We start from the raw sequence: 26,512 nt of genomic DNA, 5'->3' as shown, positions 1-26,512 counted from the left end.
CATTCAACTGACTGCAGCTGAATCTTAACCATCTCGGAACAGGACTGATATAATTAGGCACTAAAGAAAGAGATACTGTAGGTGGGAAATAGATTGAAGTTCAGTCTACGCAGAGACAAAGATAGTCATTGACACAGCGCTAACAGAGAGGAAGAACGCCCTGGCACAGAGAACAGAGGGGAGCGAGCTGGCACAAAGTGATAGATCCATAATTAGAGCTGTTTGAGTACTGCATGTATGTGCGATGGTGGCGTTCAGTCGGGTAGAAGATGAAACGGCTAATTCTTTCTACAGCTCTTGTGGTGTTTGCCGGATGATTACTGAGGCTTCTCTGCAACCCTCTCGCTTATGCGTGCCTTCCTACCGCCACGGGCAAATGCGTTCCCCACCTCCTCTTTCTCGCCTCACTTCATCTCCTGTGCGCTCTCTCACTGCTACCACTTTGCTTTTCTTCATCTGTTTGTTTGTTGGTCTTTTTTTTCCTCAAGCTCTTGTCCTCCCAACCCTGATCTAAATGATTTTTACCTTACGAGTTTCTCTCCGAGGGAGGAAGAGAGGTCGTTGTGCGGTTCTGATCTCGAATCCAAATCCACCTCCTCGCAATCTTGCAGCTCAATTGCTGAAAGCTGCCGGTTGTGGCTGTCAATTAACATCTTAATAAGATGGTGGAGAGTTCAGCGGATCGATTAATTCCCATTTCCCACACCTCTCTTCTTCTCCGACTTGCTTGCATCTCATCTACCTCTACTTTGCTCTTATACTTCGGTTTTCTGTCTGGTTATTGTGTTTCAGAGATACAGCACAGGTCAAATGTTCGGACACGTCGACTCGTTCCTATAATTATTCATTCCTTATTATTTTCCAAGTTAAAGAGATATCAATACTGTATGCATTTCCTGGAAATGAACCAATTACATTGCTGTTGCTAGCACCATGCCCTATTCGCTACATGAAAGCCTTAAAGGGATAGTTCCCTTTTCACTTTATTTATTATGACTCAACTTGTATACTTAAATGTTCTGATTTCTTTGTATAAATTCAATATTTGGCTGGATGGCTACATCTAGTGGAAATTCTGACTCAATAGCCTACTTAGAAATCGCCTTATTGATAAAAATGCTGATGTGTCAAATACTTTTTCCCAGCTGTCACTACCCTAAAGGGTACATATTAGTACCTCAGAGGTACATATTTGTACCAAATGTATACACATCCATATTAGGACCCTTTTAAATGGTACTGCCCCTTAATTTCCACCTTATACAGTAAATCCAGTCAACTGTGTTTAAACTTAGCTGCTGACCTCTTCGATATGCTCAGTGGTGTGTTTTATTATTCAAAGTCATGCCACAGATTTACATTACTCGCCTATAAGGCATGGTAAACAGGCAATTTGCAATTCCTAACAGGCTGTAAAAAGCCAATCCATAGCGGAGCTTCTTTGCTTAAGTGTTGTGAACGTCTTGGGCAGGCCGATGTGCGTTTAGTCATGCAGCGTTACGCCAGAGGCCATGAGTGAGATAGGAGAGCCAGAAACCGACACAGCTAGACACCGACAGGATTTACCACTAGCCAGAAAGAAATAAAGACCCATATCATCTATAACACTGCTTCCCCACCAGTAGTACAAATACCTCAGGGGTACTTGGGTAGGTTTTGGAAATCTGCTTTGTTCAACTTATAAAACAAAAATGATAACTTTAAAGTATTCAGGCTGTTAAAAGATTAATGACAATTAATTCTGTGATTTTCGTCTTTTAGTAATTAGCGCCTTAACACATTTGGTTGCTCTTTATAGAAATGAAAAGAAATGTGTGCGAGTCACATTGTCACATTGTGTAAATGACCATATGCGCATGTATTAAGCAGAACATATGTGCATTTATACACAAACTGTACAAACTGAGCTTTTCTGTCAGGGTCCTTAAGACAAAAAGCTTGAAAAAACACCGCTTTATATAAGAAGATATAATTTATACATTCTTTGTACTGCATATTATGGTGCACAACAGGTCAATCTAATCTAAATGAGCTGAGCAAACCAACTGAGTTATAGTGAATAATATGACTTATGTTTGAATTTTGGCACCATGCATAATTCCCACACATAATGAAATGAACCAGACAGCTCAAAACAGTCCGTAAGATATTTTAAAGGGGACATATCACAAAAATCTGACTTTTTCCATGTTTTAGTGCTATAATTGGGTCCCCAGTGCTTCTATCAACCTAGAAAATGTGATAAAAAAAAATCAACCCAGTAACTTAGTTTTGGTAAACCATTCTCTGCAAGCATGTGAAAAAATAGGTCATTGAAATTTGACTCCCCTTGTGATGTCAGAAGGGGATAATACCGCCCCTTTATTCTGCACTATCCAACCACAGTACTGCCATTTAGTGCAGAGATCAGCTTATTTGCATTTTAAAGGACACACCCAAAAACACGTTTTGCTCACAACTACAAAGTGGCAATTTTAAAATGCTATAATAAATTATATATAAATTATATACTTCACATACGCACTCTGGAGCCACCAAATTTTTATTTAACATCTTAAAAAAAGTATTGTGAAGGGCGCTATTATCCCCTACTGACATCACAAGGGGAGCCAAATTTCAATGACCTAATTTTTCACATGCTTGCAGAGAATGGGTTACTGAGTTCATAGAAGCACTGGGGACCCAATTATAGCACTTAAGCATTAAAAAAGTCAGATTTTCATGATATGTCTTCTTTAAATCTTGGCAAAGATGACTGCATCTGATGTTTGGTGTACGTGAAGCGCATACTGAAACTGCCTCTAACTGCAGGAGGGCTTCTCACTCCCCCAGCCATCTAAAGAGTATCCTGCATTATTCAGATGACCCTCAACGATTCTTTAATTGGTACAAAACACAAAAAATCATCTGCGGGAAGGTCAGCGTGAAAGGTCGTCTCATTTCTCCGTGCAAAGTTGACTCGTCAGCGTCTGCTCGCGGGATTTGCACAGTAAACATCCACAGTCATTAATTGTAACCCAAGCCGAGCTGGGAAACGGATCCGAGGCCTCCGGGTACGCCAGGTTAATGAAATCCAAATTAAACTCGTTAACCGGACAAAACATCTGCCTTAAAACAAAAATCAAACAAAAACATCCAGTGGAAATGTCATTAACGTGTGCTAATATTCGGTCGCGGCTTTCTGCCAAAGTCGCTAGGCACACAGTAATATTAACCTGGTCAATATTGACAGCGTGGCCATTTGATAATTAAAACGCCAAATGCAGTGTGAGAAACACTGTGATAAGAGATGTTAATGAATGCTAAATGATGAGGGTACACATTTGTGTGGCTAAAACAGCATTTTAAAGCTAAGCGCACGTTATGTACTCTATGTAACCATATCTGCATGCTAGCTGTCGTGCGACGCAAAAACAGCAAACCTTACCATGTAGACCTTCGGGGGGGCTTAGTAGGTGTTGCGGTGTTACGAACTATGATTTAACCCACACCACCATCTCGGTGAGTTTGCTAGAAAAGGGTTTGGCTTCATTACTAAGCTTTTAATTAATCAAATAGGCCTGTGGTGGCCTCAAGGCGTGCATGTAGTGCCAATATTATTGATAATTTACACTGGATAAGATGTTGGTGCTGGGAATCCAGACAGACGTATTAGAGCTTTAATGAAAATTAAAGCAATTAGACGTGCAAAAAGCGTCTGGGTGATGTCACGCAATCAGGAAGTGACCCGAACCGCACCTCTGCACCAATCAGCTCAATTAAGTTCAATTGAGAATAACGAGGGCCAAATACAAATCCCGGCCCCACGGCTGTGTGACCAATGAGGAGCGACTCACCTCTGGCTGTTTGACACGACCCTCTTGGAAAGAGCAGCTGCTGGGGTCGTGAGTGCAGGTGTGCCGGTATTTGCACCAGTGGCACTGGTAGGGGCTTCCGACACAGGACAGACACCTGGAAGGGGTACAGGGTTTTGATGAATGCAGTTAGCTTGAGTCTTGCTGAAAACAGGTGGGAAGTTACACTCTAGGGTTAAGAGCTGACAGACAAAAACTTGAATAACAAACAGATTAATTGACAGTCATGTAGATGCTATAATAAGACAAATGATGTGGGTTTCCAGTCGTCCAAATGCATGAGTGAATTTACATTTGGCTGAATTGTTCATTTAATAAAGAAAAAGACTCACGACTTGTGGACACTGCAGTTGTAGAAGACAAAGCTGGTGTTAGCAAAAGCCAATCCTGTCTCCTTTGACTTGAGGTAGAGCTGCACAATCTGATGGTCACCTAAGGGGAGAATAAGTGTAAATTGTTATTGAATTTTACAGAAATCGTTAGAGACATACAAAGCGAAAGCTATTTCCATATAAACAATGCTATTTCGAGCGTCTCTTATCACTGTTTTCTATCACCAAGACAAAGGCATTGAAAATTTGCTGGGGCGAAGAAAACAATAAAGCGTGTGATTGGTTGGAAATATATATATATTCAAGCTGCTGTTAAACTGTCATCAAGTGAAGCAGAAGAAAAGTTCAAAATCTTAGTCAACACAAATCTCAACCTAGGTGTTCGTTGAAGATTAAAAACAAATATATCGGCGCAATATATGATTTCAATCTGTGTTATTTGTTATAGTGGATCTATTTTTCAGATACCTCACAACCGCGTACTGTATATACTTCCGCTCTATATTTGAGTCTTACAAAATGCCAAATAAAACAGGACAGAAACTGTATTTCGCTACACTACTTGTTTTTAAATCATCAACGAACACCACAAACCACTCGGTGAGTAGCACAGTTTTGAAAATGAATGTTAAGTGTTGTTTTAATGACATGTTTGTGCATGGCCCTTGACTTCCATTCTGAAGCAGTCAAGAGACACTTCTAAACTAGTCAAAAAGTCAAGACATGACCCATTGTCAAAATTTCAGTGCCCATCACTGTAGTTCATCCAAAACAAACCAAAGTGTTAAATACCGGAATTACCCTTTAATCCCGGCACCAGGGTTGTATTCCTAGAAAGCGTGGTTAACGCTGAACTTGAACTTTCGGATGATTAACCCTGAAACCTTATTATGTCGGTTCTGGGGGCAGCTGATAAGAGTTAGTTCAATCAACCTCATACTGGTAACCTAGACTTAGGCCCAATCCCATTTCTTTGTCTTACCCCTTACCCCTACCCCTTAGTTTTGCACGTTCACGTGAGGGTAAGGGCTATCCCAATTGGGCCTTACTCTCACGTGAATGTGTAAACCTAAGGGGTAGGGGTAAGGGGTAAGACAGAGAAATGGGATTGGGCCTTAATGCAAACATACCTGGGTATGTCACATAACCAGCTTTTTGGAATAAACGTTAATTCATTCTTAATTCGGCCATTTTCTTCACAGTCTGATGTTGTTTTAAGTTAGGGCTTATATTTAAATTTTCTTTTTGAGTCGATGGTCAATAAATAAAGAAATTAATAAAGATAAGAATGACCAAATTTCCTCCTGTTTGTCACACCCCACTTGTAATGTAACGTTCCTATTCCCACCAGTGGGGCTCGCCCCACACTTTGAGAAACACTGGTTTAGAGTGACTAGAGACTAGATTTGCATGTACTTAGAGGGTTTTGCAGCAAAAGACAGTCACATTTGTTAAAGGTACAATATGTATTTTTTAAGTATTTTATTAATCAAAATCATTGTCTTTATTCATAAATATGTCCTTATTGGTGGCAAATGACCTCTGCCAATGATCTGACTTTTCTTTGTAAGCTTAGAATTTCTACTCCTTACTTATATTGAACGGGTAAGTCCTAGGAGGCTTCCATGTCGTTCCGCCATATTAACAAACCATAATAGCAGAGAGGGACAAAAAGCACTAGCCTACAGCTACGCGTTTTCACAACGCGTTTTCCGTTCAGAGCCAGCGTCACGTGAACCAGCTGGAACATGTTGTCATAGCTTCTTGGTACATAACAACTATCGCCGTTGCAACACGCATTTGGAAAAGCGAGGCGCTAGAGAGCACTATTCTGAGTATGATTTACAACTAAATATGGTAAATGCACTTTAGGGTTTTGCAATGAAGCTCTTTATATATACACAAAATAATACAGATGACATCAGAATGTTGAATAAAAGAAGGTGTACAAAGACGAACCATTCCTAAGTTTACTAAAAACTTTACCATCACAGAGAAACCTGTGAATTAGTGTGAAGCATGCTTTTGTCTGAGCTAATGAAGAAGCTCATGTTTAATTCAACAAGACGGACAAGACATCGCCCGTCTCAAAGGAAGATCATACTTTTGCTCTCTCTTTTTCCAAGCATATTTTTCCTTTTCTTCCTGTCGTGTGCTGTTTCTTCAACAAAGAGTGAATCATTCATCAATCACTGTAAAGTGTGCCTGACACTGAATCTGTCCTAATTATCTCACCTAAATGTTACCTTGATGGCGTGTGTGCGTGTGTGTGCGTGTGTGTGTGTGTGTGTGTGTGTGTGTGTGTGTGTGTGTGTGTGTGTGTGTCCACCATTAATGAGTCACATAGGACAATCGTGGTTACCATGACGCTACAGGAGAAAAGTGTGGAGTATGGTATCCAGATAATAAATGACCTTCTTCCTCTTAATCTTCTCCTTCCTCTCTCTAACTCTGTATGCATGTTCTGTGTGTGCATCAATCCACTTAATCCATTGTTTTTAATGATGCACCCCCTACGAAGGGTTAAAGAAATGCTCCAAATACTGACTCCAGCCCCAGGCTCACGCTCTCTATTAGATGGTGTACGCATCAAGTAGTGTACGCGAGTATGTGTGCGCCCTCGGGTGTGTAATAGTGTGTATTTCCAGTAGTAGAGGAGTGAGTGTGTGTTTGTGCTGCAGCATTTCGGAGCGCCAGGGCCCTGTAGACCGAGCCGACCTGTAATTTCATGGTGGCCTGACTAGCGTCACATCTGCAATGAGACTTACATGCATCATTATTCACACACCTCGCAGTAAATCTTGCACGTCTGCAGTGCCGCAAAAAAAAAAATCATTTTTGCTGCATGCCGGCTGCTTACTAAATTACTTGGAGGTGCTTTTGAAATCAAACGTTCAGAGAAAACATATTTACTTCTATTATTGTGGATTTTTCGTGTATAGAAGTATTCCCCCGTCTATCCGGAAACACGCATCTTCATTATCGTGACGTTGAGATATTTTTGTATTATGAAAAATTGCCAGCCTCCAGACAGCTGCCCAGATGTACAATCGCTTTAATTATTCTGGGGTAACCGAAAGAACAGAGACGAGTAGAACGGAATCGGCGACAGCAAGTGCGAAATAAGAGAGGAAAAAATGTTGCAATCATTTCTCTCTCTCTTTTCTGCCGGAGTGAATGCTGTCAAAACCATTTTCAGCCCGAGCAGATGGAGTGAAGAGCGTCATCGGTTTTAGACATCCAACCCAATCGCTTTACTCGGAAAACCTCTCAAATCTCTCTGCCAATGAAGCCCTGGGAATGAGAGACTGTAGGAGAGAGTAAGCAGGAGACAGAAACAGTCTCCCTCATGACGACCTTTATTCACTCAATTACAAAACATGTCCTGCGGCAAAAGTCAACAGCTGTAGGCAAGATAATGAGCACACTTCTGTCTTTTTCTCAGGTTCGCTCTCCTTCCTAGTCTGTCTTTCTCTCTCTTACCATCTTTGGTACAAATCCAGCTTTTCTATAGCGTGAAGAACATCTAACCATCCATTAATTCTAATTATAAAGCTGTCTCCACTTTTTTTTTTTAAATATGCTCATTTTCCAGCTCCCCTAGAGTTGCAGGTAGTGATATTATGCACTGCCCGAAAATAGTCCCCTTGGTAACTTTCAATAGCTGGGGACTATTTTTGGGCTGTGCGTAATATCATTCCACCTCCTGCAACCATGTTACGGCAGCAAAGTCCTTGATTATTACGCCAGAATGAGAGTATAGTTCCTAGCCATATCTGCCTAGAAAATCACAACTTTTAATTTTCTGTCAGTCTTAGTATATGATGTAACTACAGAAGAGTCAAGTTTTAAATAGGAAACATATTAAAAATCTTTTAATAATTTTTATTTTATAGCGCAATGCTAATGGTCTAATCAGATTCAATGGATTATGCTAAGCTATGCTAAAATGGTACCGCCAGACCCGGAGATCGGCTGAATGGATTACAAAACGGTAAAAATCAAATGTTAAACTCTAGGGGAGCTGGAAAAGTATCCCTTTAAGGCCGAAGTATGGTCCATTTTTTTATGCGTACGCATACAGTTCGCATAACGCAATTTTCGTCATCAGGATGTGTATTGTAGGCACCGCTGGATTTTTGAAACAATTGACGAAATGCGCATATGTTGAACGTCAGCGCATGTGTCTTATGCTTTGCAAGGCTGTACGTTCAATTGTGCATGTACGCTCGCATATGCATAATAAAACACACCCAGGGTTTTATTCTTATGTAGGGTGCAAAATTCCTTTGGCTTTAGTAGGTGAGCAGGTGTTGTTATGATAACTTTTCAGTTTACATTTCTGTGTTTGATTGGTGAGTGACAACATGTCTACATACCTTGGTCTACGACAATGCGTGGGACTTCCTTCTCTGCTGGAGAACTGCAGGTGATGCGATTCCCCTCAACCAGACCGTCCATCTCAGCCAGGTCCTCAAAAGTGCAGTTGACCCCTGCAGAAAGTTCGGGCACATTATGTGCCTCCAAGACGAGCTGTTGAGGAAAAATGGGAGACCACCCAAAGTTAAATATGAGAGAGGGCATTGAACAGAAAGGTTTGTATTTTTAATTGATATACCTATAAGTCTATTCACACTTGGCTGTATTCACCCTAGTGTATTTGGCCAACTAGAGAGATGATCTCTCAAGTGTCTCTTAAATAAATACTAATTAGAAATAATGTTCAAATATTCTCCCCTTTAGTGTGGCTGCACCTCAAATTGTGTTTGTGCACAAAATAAACTCGTAATATCAGCATTGACATACCGCCGGCCCCAAAACTGCTATAACATAGATATTTTTAATGCTCTTGAGAGAAAGAAGAAAGTCTGCAAATTTCACACATGGGAAATCTCAATGCGACTGCAGACATCAAGACATCACGAAAAACACACGCACTGCCATTCCATAAATATCCCAGCTGACACGTGGCCAGCTGCACGCTGAAATCAGGCCATTGAACCGGCGGTCACATATCTCCTAAATTTCCTGGAGGAGAATGTCCAGATACATCAAGTGACTTCACACAGCTATCAGTCAGCCCGCACTGACTCTAATGTGTTTCACTGAACACAAGAGGTCGGAAAATCGAGCGAGAAAGAAAGAGAATTGAGAGAGAGAGAGAGAGAGAGAGAAAGAAAGAAAGGGGGTGAAAGGGTGAGAGTTTTATTCGCTTTCTTCTTTATGACTCTCATCTGGAGAGCTGTTGCTTTCTTTTTCTCGCTGTGTGTCCTCTCCATTTCTCTTACCCACAATGCCCTCTGGCTCTGAGCCTTCCAATGAATTTCAAGTCCAGCTCGGAGTTGCATGTGATGCCTGACACAAGAGTCGTATATAGTGAGCAACAGGGAAAGGAAGAAACACTACTGGGTGGTTTCCCGGACAGGGATTAGCTTAAGCCAGGACTAGGCCTTAGTTTAATTATGAAATCTAAGTAGTTTTATCAAACATGCCTTACTAAAAACATTACTGGTGTCCATTTTGAGGCAACACAAAGGGCACTGATGCATTTTAAGATTTGTCAGTGCAAGTTGTTTAAGTTTGGACAGCTCTTAAATTTATTTTGGTCTAGTATTCCTGTCCGGGAAACCACCCCTACAAGACTTAAGAATGAGCAATAATAAAAAAAAATGCCCATTACTGACTTGTGACCCAGTATCAGATCACTATCACCATTTAAAGCCAAGTCTGAATGCACCCAAGACACACTGTGTTCATATTCAAACTTCCATCCCTTGTAAGTACAAGAATACAACCGGAATGTGGCAGCCACATTTATCACAGCGCCCCCTAATGTGTGCCTCGGTTGCTTCATTTTTACTTTTGTAATTCTGACTTTCATCATTTGCGATGTTTCCAGTTTCCATCTTTAGTGATGTTGCAACTGTTTATGATGTATTTGTCTGGAGAAGAGGAAAAAAAGCTTGCATGCACTTAGAGGGTTTTGCAGTGAAATGTGTTACTGACTAATAACCTTTACACCAGGGTTCCCCAAATCTTACCCTGGAGGGCCGGGGCACCCTGCTTTACACTGACATTAAAATGAAAAGTCTGAACCTAAACATAAGACCCTAATAAAAATGCTCATTTACAAGAAAACATGTCCGTTTGCACTTAGAGGAAAGTAACAGACCAGACTTGAATTTTGTTATGTTAATGCAATCAAAAGTACACTGTGATCCCGCTGGGGTCACCACATAATGCATAGCTATAAATGCGCTCCACCTCATGAATATCCAAACACTATCCTAATATGAAATGCATGTCAGCACGTGAGAAAGTGAGAACGATACTGCAGGAAGATAGAATAATAAAGTTGTATAAAAGAAAGATGTGACAGTTTCAAATATCCAGCGAGACTCTCTGTTAAGTTGACTCAGTTGGAAGGGGTCGTTTGGGGAACCGTTCGGTAAGCTCTGCAGGGGCATCATGGGAGGTGAAGTGGATGAAATCGGAATATCCACACTAATGGGAAGTCGCAGCCTTGCATGGAGCGTCTGCGCTCCGGCTGTACCCGGCATTACATTTGTGATACGGGCCGAAAAAGCCTTTACTCAACAGAACGGCTGACCGAGGCTGTTTTTAGATTGCTGTTTAATGAAAAGGCAGGGACATGTAGCAGACACTCTTTTCCCATCTTGCCCCCTCTCTCTCTCACCATATTCCACTTTCCCATTAAAGTTCAGGATGCACCGGTGGATGGCGGCACCACTCTGGGATTTAATTTATTTTTCCTTTTAGAGAGCGGAATGCAGAGAATTTCTTCAATTACATTTCGAGCGAACCAACGCCGGTCACGATAAATATGAAAATCATCTTGCTCGGTGACGAGAAGGACCCCGCAAACAAACAAAAAGAGGTCCTCTTGTGGCAAAGGGTACCACATGGGGAATACGGTCTACTTGATTACCTCCTACCTCGACAGAAGAAGAATGCATAATCTTGTGTACTTCGGATGCTGACGCGGGTTTCTAATTACGCTTCAGGATTTTGCAAGGAGAGGGAAACGGAGCTGTCGTCGTACCCCTGGAGACCCCAAGGACTGTGAGACTCTACTTATTGTCCTCCTGTCGCATTTTATAATCATGCAGATAAAATCAATCTACATTTAAATGAATTCTGAGCGCACCTATAGAGTGGAATTCAGTCATGATGGATGGTTTCTGTAAACAACTATACTGTAATTCTTCAGGAGCATAATGTGCTTAAAAATAATTTGCATGAAGTATTTCGTACAAGAGCATAGTAAGAATAGTAAGTGGTTTTGTGTGAGATCTTCAAATATATCCATGGCCCTTAGACCATTTCCTTGGTGAGCGCAGAGTTGGATTTATATGCTGACATAAGGATTGTTCATTAGCTGTCCTGTTCCCTAGTAGTAAAGGTTTTGATTTTGGGCCCAGAATACAGATCCTGAATCAGCCGAAAACCCAGTTCCTTTATTGGAGACTTTAATCTGATATAAAGGCTCAGAGGAGGTGCTGGATTACATGAGGATAAGGCCTGAAACCATGGTGTGCTTTGATGGATTTAAAACACACACACACTTAGACTGGATAGGCAAGTGTCAGAGTCAGCATTTAGTTACAAAACACAACCAGCTGAAATAGTCAAGTCTTTAGTAGAGAAATGGGTGCAGGGATATGCACTCCTGAACTGATAACATCTCCACTATTGCTTTGACACAATGCAGACTCTTGCAGCACGTTTAGCTGTGTGTGTCACTGAATCGACAGTGCACGTGTGCTACGGTCAAGCTGCATGACGTGTCTTCATAAAATGCATCAGTGCAACAGGCAGATCCATAAAGGCTGAACTTACAAGAGCAAGATCACATTAATGATGGAGCCAAAACAGCAATGGGCTCCATAACTAAATTAGTGGAGGCTAATGTCAATATATCCAGCGTTTGGCTTTATCCTCAAAAACACTTAAAGGGGTTCAGTATTTCTTCAGTATTCCAAAGGGAATAAAGACTAGGATATTGTATGCCGTGATTATGCTGGACTTGAACATTGAGTCATTATACAACTGTATGATGTAAGAGGTATAGTTAAAAAAAGTATCTATATATCTATCTATCTATCTGTCCATCCATCCATCCAGCATAGTTGTCTGTCTGTTTACAGTCTATCTATCTATCTATCTATCTATCTATCTATCTATCTATCTATCTATCTATCTATCTATCTATCTATCTATCTATCTATCTATCTATCTATCTATCTATCGATCTATCTATCTACCTACCTACCTACCTACCTACCTACCTACCTACCTACCTACCCATCTATCTGTTCGTCTGTCTGTCCGGCCATCATAGTTCTATGTCTGTCTACAGTCTGTCTATATATCTGCCTGTCTATCCATCCATCCATCCAAGTCCAGCCATCATAGTTGTCTATCCAATCCATCCATCCATCATAGTTGTCTGTCCATCTACAGCCTGTCTATCCATCTGCCTGTCTATCCATCCATCCATCCATCCATCCATCCAAGTCCATCCGGCCATCATAGTTGTCTATCCATCCATCCATCCATCATAGTTGCCTGTCCTTCTACAGTCTGTCTATCCATCTCCATGTCTATACATCCATCTGTCCATCTATCCAAGTCCATCCGGCCATCATAGTTGTCTATCCATCCATCATAAATGTCTGTCCATCTACAGTATGTCTATCCATCTGCATGTCTATCCATCCATCCATCCATCCAAGTCCATCCGCTCATCATAGTTGTCTATCCATCCATCCATCCATCCATCATAGTTGTCTGTCCTTCTACAGTCTGTCTATCCATCTCCATGTCTATCTATCCATCTATCCAAGTCCATCCGCTCATCATAGTTGTCTATCCATCCATCCATCCATCCATCATAGTTGTCTGTCCTTCTACAGTCTGTCTATCCATCTCCATGTCTATCCATCCATCTATCCATCTATCCAAGTTCATCCTGCCATCATAGTTGTCTAATTATCCATCATAGTTGTCTGTCTGTCTACAATCTGTCTATCTATCTGCCTGTCTATTCATCCATCCATGTTGTCTGTCTGTCTGTCCATCCATCAATCCATCCATCCATCCATCCATCCATCCATCCATCCATCCATCCATCATCCATCATCCATCCATCATAGGTGTCAATCCGTCTATCCATCCATCCATTCATCCATCATAGTTGTCTGTCCTTCTACAGTCTGTCTATCCATCTCCATGTCTATCCATCCATCTATCCATCTATCCAAGTTCATCCTGCCATCATAGTTGTCTAATTATCCATCATAGTTGTCTGTCTGTCTACAATCTGTCTATCTATCTGCCTGTCTATTCATCCATCCATGTTGTCTGTCTGTCTGTCCATCATAGTTGTCTGTCTGTGTACAGTCCGTCCATCATTTTTGTCTGTCTGTCTACAGTCTATCTATCTATCCATCCATCATAGTTGTCAATACGTCTATCCATCCATCCATCATAATTGGCTGTCCGTCTACAGTCTGCCTATCTATCTGCCTGTCTATCCATCTATCCGTCCTAGTTGTCTGTCCATCTACAATCTATCTGTCTGTCTGTCTGTCCGTCCATCCATCCATCATTGTTGCCTGTCTGTCTACAGTCTATCTATCCATCCATCCATCCATCCATCCTAGTTGTCTGTCCGTCTAGAGTTTGTCTATCTATCTGTCTCTGTCTTTCTGTCTGTGTCTGTCTGTCTGTTGATCTATTCATCCATCCATCCATTATAGTTGTCAATCCGTCTATCCATCCATCCATCATAGTTGCCTGTCCGTCTACAGTCTGTCTGCCTATCTATCTGCATGTCTATCCATCTATCCATCCATCATAGTTGTCTGTCCGTCTACAGTCTGCCTATCTATCTGCCTGTCTATACATCTATCCATCCATCCATCCTAGTTGTCTGTCTGTCTGTCCCTCATAGTTGTCTGTCTTCTATCTATCCATCCATCCATCCATCCATCCATCCATCATAGTTGTCAATCCATCCATCCATCCATCCATCATAGTTTTCTGTCTGTCTACAGTCTGTCCGTCTATCCATCCATCCATCCTAGTGTGTCTATAGTTACAGTATATATATCTGTCTGTCTGTTTTAGTCTGCCTGTGTACCGTATCTATCTATCTATCTGTCCATCCATCCATCATAGTGTGTCTATAGTTACAGTATCTACTGATCTGTCTGTATAGAGTTTGCCTTTGATAAGAAAACCTGTCTATTTTCTTCATGTGCCAAGCTTATTGAGGTAATTATTGCTTACCACGACGCTGTACTGGGACACAGAGATGTTGTTGGGGTGAACACTCAGCCTCACGCACTGCTTTATATCAGATGCGAAGCGCCGAGGCTCGGATGACCGATCGCACTTCTCCTTCCTGGTGCACCTGAAAGACAAAAGAAAACACTTGAACACGAGCAAAAGAAGAAAGACAACCAGCGAGTCGAAGTAAGACAAAGCGTCTGATATAAAAAGAAAAAACAGCTGCACAGATGCATCCAACCATCTCCCATCTGTGACCGGCACTGCATGAAGAAAATGAAACACAAGCTTGGTTACCAGTCCAAATCCATGCATCATATTTCATGTTTCACAGGAGAGTGAGAACAGGAGAGAAAAAGAGAAAGAAAGACCAGTTGGTTTTAGTGACTCTATCCAGTTTCTGTCCCTCTCAGTGATGTTAAAACAACAGCAGCTCTATTTGTGGCAGCAGAGCCGGCCTGTATGGCTGTGGGACAAGCCAGCTTTGTGTTATGCCCTTAATGAAATGTATTCATGGGGTCTGGGTTCTGCAGGTGGGCAGAAACAGAGCTCAGAGACCCTAAACAACATCCACTGTGATCCCTTTACAACACTGGGTCACAGAGCCGACCAGAAGGCTGCTTTTACACAGCGACATCTAATCCAACACATCGCATTACTGCTGTAAATACAGGTCTGAGGTTTAGCGCGTTTACAACCGTTTTAACTAGCAATTGTAGTTCACGACCGAGCTGAGATGCCTCTCTCTTAAAAAATTCAAGTTCCAATTAGAATTCAAAGGGTTTTATAGCTTGCAGAGTGTTCCCGGTATACTGTGAATAAACACAACTTGAAATGAGAAAACTACTTTAAATACTTTCAAGTCGGCATGGAATAGATGTTGCAATTGTCTTTAATTCCCTATCATGATGACATAGAGTAAAATGGCTTCTGCACTAAGAAAAAATGTAGGGCGGACCTTGATTTCGTCCATCAGAAACTGATTAGATCGTGGAAGTTGGGCATTGCTAACAAAACAAGACGACGAGTCCCCATGACTTCAACTGGGATTTAAAGGGATAGCACACCAATAAAATTAAAATTCTGTCATCATACTCACTCTTAAGTTCATCTAAACCTGTATACATTTCTTTGTCCTATACAACACTTCTACACAAAAAGTTTCTGTAGAAATTACAGTATTACTGGGTATTACTGGCAACTAGCTGCCAGTAACTTACTGTAGATTTTACATTTATGTTTTTTTTACTGGGAACCGTTTGTTTAAAGTTAAATGAAACATTTTCAGTCTTATCTTCTACAGTAAGTTACTGGCAACCAGCTGCGTAATTACAGCTATTTTTTACAGTGAATATAAGATATTTTGAAGAATGATAAAAACCAAACAGATAAGGGGCACCATTTACTTCTATAGTATTATTTTTTCCTCCTGCAGAAATGAATGGGAATCCAGGTCTGCTTAGTTACAACTAAAAAAAAAAATATTCTTAAAAATATCTTCCTTTTGGATTTTTTTTTTTTAAGTTTGAAACAACATGAGGGTGGGTAAATGATGACAGAATTTTCATTTTTGGGTGAACTATCTTTTTAAAGGGAGACTCTACTGTTTTTAAAGATTTTCCAGCTTCCATAGAGTTAAACATTTGATTTTTACAGTTTTGGAATCCATTCAGTCGATCTCCGGGTCTGGCGGTACCACTTTTAGCATAGCTTAGCATAATCCATTGAATCTGATTAGACCATTAGCATCACACTAAAAAATAACCAAAGAGTCTTGATATTTTTCCTATTTAAAACTTGACTCTTCTGTAGTTACATCCTGTACCGACGGAAAATTAAAAGTTGCGATTTTCTAGCTCGATATGGCTAGGAACTATACTTTCATTCTGGCGTAATAATCAAGGACTTTGCTGCTGTTACATGGCTGCAGCAGGCACAATGATATTACGCAGCACCCGAAAATAGTTCCCTTGGTAACTTTTCGATCTAAATTAAGTCACAACCTCAAACTTCGAATTAAAAAATGGGATCGTAGATGCTGCCACGCCCCCATGTCACGTTAAATATAATGACATAGCATTTTTATCTTTCAAAAAAAGTTAAGGAAAAAAAAAAACCGAGAATCGAATCGAATCGTGACCTTAGAATCGAAAATGTATTCGAATCAAGGATTTGGAGAATCGTGACACCCCTATTCATTATTCCGCCAGAATGAGAGTATAGTTCCCAGCCATATCAGCCTAGAAATCGCAACTTTTAATTTTCCGTTTTATGCTAAGCTATGCTAAAAGTGGTAACGCCAGACCTGGAGATGGGCTGAATGGATACCAAAATCGTAAAAATCAAGTGTCCCTTTAAGGTTAGCATTTTTGATGAAAGATAATGAGGGCACCGTGGCACATAAATAAATAAAAAATTAAAGGCACAAATGAATCACTTCATAAAAACTAAAATATTCCATAAAAAAAATTTAAATCAATCAATTAGGTCAATTTCGATTTCTTGGTAACTTTCTGTTTTACAAGCCTGTAGTACAACGGTTAAAAGTGTGTGCAACAGTGGGGTTCCTCGGTCTGCCATTCCTCTGACTAATCCAGATTGGCTTTATTCAAATCTCTGAAGCAATTAACTGCGAATCAGAACAGAGCTGATTCCTTTGAGAGGAAAAGAAGTTTATAGTGAATGGCAGTTGTGACAGAGTAAAACCTCAACAGTAGAAAAGAGAGAAAGAGAGAGAGTCCATTCGCTGTTCTCTCTCTAAGAAGTTAAGAATCCAAATGCGAAGAACTTGACGAAAAGAAAGTAAAAATGAGAATAATGAAAGAGCTTTAAATGGCAACAATCATTAGTTTTTAAAACGCCTCTGTGCTAAGCAGGTCTAAGACATGTTTCATCAGAATAGCCTTCTTCGCTCAACCTAAATCCCATTCTGAACCTGATTTGATAACTGTGCTGAAAACTACACATAAGTCTAAACACAAAAATATGCTGTGTAGAAGGTTGGGTGGTTCGACAATAAAAACGTATTGAGAAAAGTGAATAAGAGAAAGTGAACAGCAGACGTATGAGAGATCAACTGTCTCTGAATAATAATGTGGTTTGAACATCTCATACAGTCGCATCTGAAAAAGCCTGTTGAAAAACAGGCATTACTACCAATCACCAATAGGTGGCGCATGAGTGTTGTGTGTTTATAATTTCATAGCTAACAGAGGTTTTGACATGTTGTGGCTGAAACAGTCAGCGTGGCTTGTAAGTGCATGAGGGATATTTGTTTACAGTTTCTGTTTTAAAGGGCTGTAAACCCAGGCATGAAATTACTATAAACAGTCTTTACAGGCACGCTTGTGTAATACAGGCCGCGGGTAGAATGCCAGCAGAATAAAAAGCATTAAATTAGGGTAATAAGTCAGCATGAAATCAAAGACTGACATCATCAAGTCCTCTTATTTTTAAACCCCTCCCTCCAATTGTCTGTCATACAGAGACGTTTCTGAATCCAATTAATTTTCGATGTATTAAATCCGTCTCTTTTTCCTAAAATGTCCTTTTACTTGGAAATGTCATATTATTTTGAATTCATTAGTTTTTATGGGTGTGTATAGTACTCACCACACTATTAAATATCTACACACACACATACTCGTATAAAATCACATATATATTTATGAATGTGTGTTTGTGATTAAATGGGTTTGTTAAAATAGTCTCAGCAAATGCTTTTCCGTCTGATAAATCGGTGATCTCTTTGATAAGTCATCCCGCGCGCATCTGTCAACATGCTGGAGGTGTTTTAATATCTTATCATTAGTACAGTAAACTGCTCTATTAAAAGACGAAGGGGTAATATGTTTCCCTCGTTATGTAAATGCCGCCTGAACATTAAAAAATGAACAACTTTGATGAATAATGAACAGGAAATTAAATTGAATCAAAGCGATCAGATGAGAGGGCATACAGAAAACGTTAAAGAACAGACCCTGGCATCTCACCCCACGCTTTCTATTCCTCTTGTGACCCTTCTTTTACTCACACACTGACCCAAATTACATCTGTTACATCATTCATGCCAGTAGAAAAATAAATTAAATGACATCAATAAATGCATGAAAACATGTAACTAGCGCATAAAAATTAAATATCCTTGTTGGCTTTATTTATTTATTACATTTCAATTTGTTTTAATTGGGGTCCACAGATCTTTTAAAGAAAGAACAAGAGAACAGAGTGAACTAGAATAAATAGCATTTCTTTAAATATCCCAAACGGGGTTTTAGTCAGAGTTTTACTTGTTGTCTTGTTCATTTACAGTAAGAATGAAATTGGGCTCATGCTTAAAAATAGCACCAAGCTCACTTTGCCAAGATGCATTTATCATCAAGCATTATCTTAGGTTTGACCAGCAAAGAGATGTCAGATATGCAAGTACACTATAAAAAATGCAGCATTTTTGTCAAATCAACATATATACATACTCACAAAAATGTAGGGATATTCGACTTTGAGTGATATTTCACAATGCACCTAAAATGCCATATAACCTTTACAGGTAAACTTAACTTGACATTTCTACACAAATTCCCTTCTTTCATGATATAATATCACTGTAGCATGAACTTTTTGCATTTTTTATAAAAAAAAAATCCTGAAAGTCGAATATCTTTTTGTGAGTAGTATATATTTAGGTAACTTTAACTTAAAAATGAAGTTAAAAAAATCAATTTCTTTTTTTATTATGTCAACTTTTCACAGTTCAAAACTTGAAAAAAGTATACTGAAAAAAAAAATGATTTATACAATGTACTTTTTTAAGGTGAGTGGTTGCAAACAATTTATTTAAGCTACATTTAAACAAAAGTTTTTTGTTTTGTTTTGCTTTTCTAATTTTTTTGTTTAAATGTAGCTTAAATAAATTGATTGCGACCACTTACCTTAAAAAAATTGAGTAAATTGAATGAATCATTTTTTTAATTAACTTGCAAAACTAAGTTATTTTAACTTTTTTTACAGTGTAGACAAGAAAGAAACAATCAGCTTGGCTATTCAATAGCATGCTATTGCTAACATACTATTCTAACTGCACAGCAAATTCATGGGTGTTAAAAGTACACTGCTGGTGTTTATATGAGTACCCCTAGACCTAGTGATACCATATATACACCAACAGTGTACATTTAACACTAGATAGATAGATAGATAGTCTCTCAGTCCTTTAAAAAAAAAAAATAGCAAAACAAAACAAACACTTTTGTTTAAATGTAGCCTAAATACATTGATTGCAACCACTTACCTTAAACAAATTGAGTAAATTAAATAAATAATATTTTTTTCGGTGAGATAGAGAGACAGATTAATGGATAGATAGGTAGTTATACCACTGGGCTGTTCAATGCTTTAATGTGATTGGTTGAGAAATGTCACACACAGGAAAAAAAATATTCTTTCAATTTACAAATTTTTTTAAGGTAGGTGGTTGTAATAAATTTATTTAAGCTACATTTAAACACAAAAAATAGTAAAATTAAATTAAATTAAAAACTTTTGTTTAAATGTAGCTTAAATAAATTGATTGCAAACACTTACCTTAAAAAAAATTTGTAAATTGAATTAATAATTTTTTCAGTGATGGGCAGAGGCGGACAGAGTACACAACTTCAGTACTTGAGTAAGAGTACAGTTACCCCTTGCTAAATTTTACTCAAGTAAAAGTAAAAGTACTACAGTCAGATGTCTACTTAAGTAAAAGTACAAAAGTACTTGTTTTTAAAAGTACTTGAGTATCAAGAGTACAAGAGTACATTTTCTAAATGTTGCATTACTACTGCCACAGTGCACGTTGAAACATGTGAGATGATTGACAGCTGTACAGCAAATGATAGAGCTCTGAGGTCAAATATGATGCAAATCAGGAAGAGGAGACACAAATCGCTCCGTTCACTGTTTGAGCTCTTCAGATCGCATAATTCAGTGGAAAAGTAATAGAAATGTTATTCTGTATGACTCAATTTTTTTTTCAAATTACTTTACATATTTTTACATATTTCCCCAAATATGCTCACCATTGTACTAATAGCCCTGGTGGATTCTGTATATTTTATCTATTTGAACACAAATAAACCGGAGAAGAGAATAAATGTTTTACGGATGATGATTTCTATTCAAAATAACGAGCGTTACAGATTCATTATTTTGGACCCCTGGCATAAATTAAAAAAATTAATGTTACTGCAAACCAGTTTAATCATAAACAGTGGTCAAATGTCGAAGCTGGAGTCTTAAAACTGTCTTGTGATGCTGAGTTTTTCCAGATCAAGTAAGAGTGTGATGACGAGTAATTCATTTTGAACAACAATAATCTGGGCTCACCAGTGATTCCTGCCGCTGAAGTTTTGTTTTGGTAAACACAGCAAACACTTGAAAAGAAAACAATCATTAACTGGTTCAGAAAATTTAAATAGTCTGGCGAGGTGGGGCCACGGTTGACATTCCCAGAATGGACCTGCTGCATCCATTGTTTCGTGAGTGGTTTCGGCTCTTATCTAAATCTGACCATGGTGACTTTGGCGGAAAGCTGAAGGTGATTGCTGATAGGCTGTCCCAATCAGTTGCGCCTGCACATTCCAATCACGTTTAAGAGAGGGAAAGAACAAATTGATGGTTTCTGAGATTTTTATTTTTTCCTTTTTTTTAAGAAAAAGTAACGGGTACTTACAGTTATGGATAGAAATGTAGTGGAGTAAAGAGTAAAATATTTGCCTCTCAAACGTACTTGAGTAAAGTCATGAGTACTCAAAAAAAATGATACTCGAGTAAAGTACAGATCCCTCAAAATTGTACTTAAGTACTGTACTCAAGTAAATGTACTCCGTTACTGTCCGGCTCTGGTGATGGGTATGCATTATTTTTCTATAACCACACACATGACCTGTCAAATGTCTTAAAATGACCACCAGAGCCATGTCTGTGTGTAACCGTGGTATATGCTGAATAATTCACTCCAGTCATTTGAATTATCTTAAAATAATTCACACCCGCGGTGTAGCAGCACGACGCATTATCACCTTGGGTGTGCATTATTTTCGAATAATTCAATGGCCTGTCGTCCATTATTTCTTACATAATTGGCATATAAAATATACCATATATATTTTGCATATAAAAGCATTTTCCCCAATATCTGACATCGCCCCATTGTTAAAAAACAGTCGATGATCAGAGCAGATTACATTCTGCCAATCTAAAGGGCGACGAAAAACACATCAGAACTCATACTGTGTGATTATTTTGAATTGGGTCAATGACAACAGAAATGCAGTTTGTACGCTCTCCTGGGATTTGACATACTAATTTGAAACAAGGAGTAAAAGAGAAACTATCGGTATTGGTGGATGTCATTCTAAGTAATTAAATATCGCTATCGGCACAGAAATGTTATATTGGTGCATCCATAGTAAGAATTAATGTATGTAGTTCTTGATCTGCTATGCATCACACTTAGATCTAGAAATTTAATAAGAAATCTGGACTTTGGTGCACCAACAGCAGTTTTTTTTTATGAGCATAATGCTCTGTATTTATATATTTCAAATAAATATCGGGTCTAATACATTAATAGTGCCTGACATTAAAAAAATAACAGCTGGACGATGTCATTTTTAAAGTTGTTCGAAATGCATTTTAAAATACGAATATCATGGCTAATTAACATTTAAGAGCAAGAAAGCGAACGGATCAGAGAGAGCAAGACAGCAGCAAGAAGATACCAAATACATTTGAGCTCTTATAATTTTGATAAGAAAAACACACATCCAATTTTATTTCACATGTACTTCCATAAAGCATAAAGGACAGAGCCACAGTACTGCTTTACCACTGAATTAACCACCGAAGGCAAACTTGAATCTCAGAGAGTTCATGCTCTACATGTCATGGTGAAGTACGATCACTTATGGATGAGTCACTGCATATTTGAATGTGCACTTAAATACGGATTCCTCCTGATGGATATCGAGCCTCCCGTTGGGATGGTTTCCCGGTGTCTCCTCGTGCGTGGCCAACTACGGCATAACTAATCCTGACATTAAGTGTCACCACAGACTAAGAGGTACAGTAAGAAGAACGGTGGGAAATTGAGCTGAACTGTTACCCACCAGCCAATCAGACCTGGTGCCACACAAAAAAAATGAAATGCACTTAAAATGAATCATACTACTCCCGTATGATGTACTGTAGTGCTTTTTTAAATACAGAAAGAGATGGAGACAGATAAAGAAAGGCAGAAGTAGGAAGGAGCATTCATGCTGACAAATGGCAGGTTTAAATTTAGTGAGCCAGACCCTCTGAGCCCCCGTGAGAAAAGAGCCCATCGGTCAGCATCATTACAGAGCCAGGAAGAAAGATGGAAAGAATGAAGGATGGGAGAGAAGGCATGAAACCGAGGAAAGGAGCAAGACAGCGGGGATTGAGGGGAAGACGGAGGAAGAGGGTCGTGGAGAGTCATTACGCAGCCCAGTGGCTTTGACCCGATTATTCCCAGCAGAGACCTCAAGGCCACTGCCTCCCGCTGGGCCGCAATCCTTTAGCTGAGTGGAAAATTAGTGTGGAGCACCCCGGGAATGACACCAGCACACCGAGGCGTGCAAACACACAAACATGCACGTGCATGCACACTTGTTTTGTGGCATGTCCCAAAACACAACAGTTACAGTACTTTTATTGCTAGGCAGTTTGGCCAGTGGGATGTCTTATACGTGATCCGGGAAAGCCGAAAATACACTGTATTGGTCAAGAAAATCCAAAATTCATTAGGATATTATGTAAAGATCATGTTTGATAAAAAAATTCCTACCATAAATATATTAAAAAATTATTTATCATTAGTAATATGTTTTGCAAAGACTTTAATCAACTTTAAAAGGTGATTTTCTAAATATTTGGATTTTTTGCAGCTTCAGATTACAGATTTTCAAATAGTTGTATCTTGGCCAAATATCGTCCTTTCCTAACAAACCATGCATTACTAGAAAGCTTATTTATTATTATTTATTCAGGTTATTATTATTTTTTCAGATCATCAGGGGTGTATTCCAGAAAGCAGGGTTAACTTACCATCAGATTAACCCCGAACTTTGGGTTGATCAACCCCAAACACTGACATGCATTTTTCCCTTTCAAAAAGTACACATTTGTACCTAAAGGGTGGATATTAGCTCCCTTAAATGTAAATATTTTTACTTTAGAAATACATTTTGGTACCTCAAAAGGTATATTTACTTAAATGGTACATATTCTGAGCCTTTTTAGAAATAGGGTGGACTTAAATGCCTTCTTCTCTCAAATTACATAACATTACAATAAAGTAGTGGTTAAAAGGATTACATTACGTTTTTTGAGACATGGATCGAATCTTTTTCATATAAGCAAAAAAGTGAAATAAGGAAAATAAAATAAGAACAAATCAAGCAATTATAAGCATATGAAAGTTATAAATGAAGTAAGGTCTTATGTGGCGCAAATTGGGTGGCGCGATTGTCGCAAAAACATGCACTATTCACCTCAAATGCGTCTTCGCACAAGTTGAAAATATTCAACTTAAGTAAAAAATTTGCATTACAAAGTTAAATCCCGCAAGTTATCTAGATGCTTCTTGTTTATATGCAGTATTTAGGAACAGAAATCGAATCAAATGAATAAAATCACTGTGTGCATTCTAAAAATAAATATTATTTATCTTTTTAAATCTGCAGAACTGATTTCCCATTTGTCTTCTGTTGTTTGATTAACATAGTGACACAAACATAAGCAGATTTCTTGAGAGTTCTGCCACTTTAAAACTGAATAAGCTGACACACACATTTGATTTCTTTCTGAATTGTTTACATTCACTTTAAGACACGACTTAATGTTTTTATGAGAATATTTGCCAAGACGGTATTTCGAGATCATTTCAGGTGTATGTGTCCTGTCAAGCGTATAGAGATTATGTGTTTGCATGCTTTTTGAAACGCGTGTCTCCATGCATGCACTTATGAGTGTGTATCCATTTTAGTATGTGTGTGCGTCTGTGCAAACAGCTCACTTTAGCATCTTCTTGCACTCAAATTGTTTGAAATGGCTTGAATGTTATGCATATTTGAGCGATTATTATTATTATTATTATTAAAGAGATTATTATAATTTATGCGTGATTTCGTCTGTTTTTCCGCAAAAAAATATTTTGTGCCTCTTCTGACTGGGTGGGCCAGCTGTCAATCTGGGTGGGGCAGTGCCACCCTGGCCATTATGTAGCCTCGCTACTGCCACTTATTTTATTTGGACTGTTTTAAACCATCTGCTTACTTTAGATAACACTTCAACTACAAACAAAATATGAAAAATACTTATCCATCATATGATTTTTACATCATACATTTTTTTACAACCCACAAGGTTTTGTGTTAAAACAAAAGGACTTGGGGGCAATTCACATTCCGTGTCTTTTGCGCGCTCAAGTTCGTTTCAAATGTAGGTGCAATGTATGCGCACTCATAATAAAAGCGTCACGGTGCGATGCGCTCGTTTTTTCCAGGCGTGTCCGCACCGCATCGAGTTAAAAACATCTCAACATTTCAGAATGCCGCAAGCGCACTGCAGGTTATGTAACAAGAACCAACCGACGGTCTCGTTTTCTGCACGGTTTTAGAATATACAATGCCCCTTAAGGAATATACAATATATTTATAGAGTTGTGGGGGCTTGCGCAAAACCAGCATGACCTCCGAATCTGACAGACACCACAATGAGATACCAAACACTTTTATGTGACTCCAAAAATTCACCCGACTGAGGAGATGCATTACACATTAAAGTCACACACAGGCCTACACACCCAAAGTTTTCTGTGACGCAGCAAAGCTCGCCTCTACACTCGCACACAATTTCAGGAACTGTCAAAAACATCTCCTTCATCACGTCTCCCAGCTGTCCCTGTTCCTCCGTGGGCCAGGGGACCGATCATACCCTGTTTATATTAAACAGATTATCTGTCTTCTCCGATACCACATCCCCTACAGATCTGATCAAACACTGCACGTATTAACACCCGATCTGTCTCCTGTGACTGCCTTCTGGCTGTCAGGATATAACTCAAAGAAACGTTTACAACTCCATTTTATCTCCGAGCGTTCGGATCGAGCAGAGATTTTTCGTTCCTTGAAACTGCTGGGGTCAACTCAACTTTCAGTGCTGGAGAAATGCACGCGAGAATACAAAGGACCTCGGAGAATGAAAGAAAAGACAAAAGCGGACATTTAGATTCTTGGTCTACCAAGTTATTCAAAGCGTTTTAAAGAGGTCATACTTAATAAAACTCCACCCAAGAAAGGAGAGAGTAACTCGGGAGCGTGCGAGCTATAGTTACAACGTCTGTCCTCTATCTCAATGGGCAAATTTGGGAAGCTAGAGACAAGAGTCATCTGTCATCAAAATAAATAAGTTTGAGAATAATAATTCACCACAAAATCGAATACTGGTGATTAATGGGAACCTGTCATACAAAATTGTGTAGGTCCTGTCAAATTATCATTACACACAATGTATAACACACGAAACATGACTGCAGTAGTTGTAATAGAGGTGCAATTTTACACAAGCACAATTCAACATTAATCTCTCTCTCTCTCTCTCTCTCTCTCTCTCTCTCTCTCTCTCTCTCTCTCTCTCTCTCTCTCTCTCTCTCTCTCTCTCTCTCTCTCAGGTATGTCTGTCTCAGAGTAGTTCACGCTCTGTCATGCCAAGACAGGCCACCTCTCTCTCTCTCTCTCTCTCTGTTCCTTTCATTCTCTCTCTCTTTGTCTTTTGCCGGTGACAGCATGGTGACAGTGAGGGATAGGTTGAGTCATGTAGGGCTGCCTGCTCTTTGAGAGATCTCCGTGACAGCCGTGAGCGTGGCTGTAGTTTTGCCCTGATGCTTCTGTCTCTTTTGGACCATGTTCCTTTCTCTCAGCCACCCACAAACTCCTGCTCAAACCCCAT

At 39.3% G+C, this 26,512-nt stretch overlaps 1 protein-coding gene across 2 annotated transcripts in view; it reads right to left on the bottom strand.

Annotated features, from left to right (window-relative positions):
- Positions 1-26,512, bottom strand: part of plxna4 (plexin A4) — a 289,939-nt gene that overhangs the window by 67,478 nt on the left and 195,949 nt on the right. For both annotated transcript variants that reach the window (XM_073868431.1, XM_055191382.2), the window contains exons 6-9: positions 14,501-14,624; positions 8,566-8,719; positions 4,187-4,286; positions 3,837-3,951 (exon numbers count right to left, since the gene is read on the bottom strand). In XM_073868431.1, coding sequence (XP_073724532.1) covers positions 3,837-3,951; positions 4,187-4,286; positions 8,566-8,719; positions 14,501-14,624 — 493 coding nt within the window. The remainder of the gene's footprint in view (positions 1-3,836; positions 3,952-4,186; positions 4,287-8,565; positions 8,720-14,500; positions 14,625-26,512) is intronic.

Source organism: Misgurnus anguillicaudatus, chromosome 1 (genome assembly GCF_027580225.2).
Source record: "Misgurnus anguillicaudatus chromosome 1, ASM2758022v2, whole genome shotgun sequence".
In the NCBI taxonomy this organism is placed as follows: Eukaryota; Metazoa; Chordata; class Actinopteri; order Cypriniformes; family Cobitidae; genus Misgurnus; species Misgurnus anguillicaudatus.
Note: the sequence above shows the minus strand (reverse complement) of the source record. Positions and strands in the feature narration are given on the sequence as shown.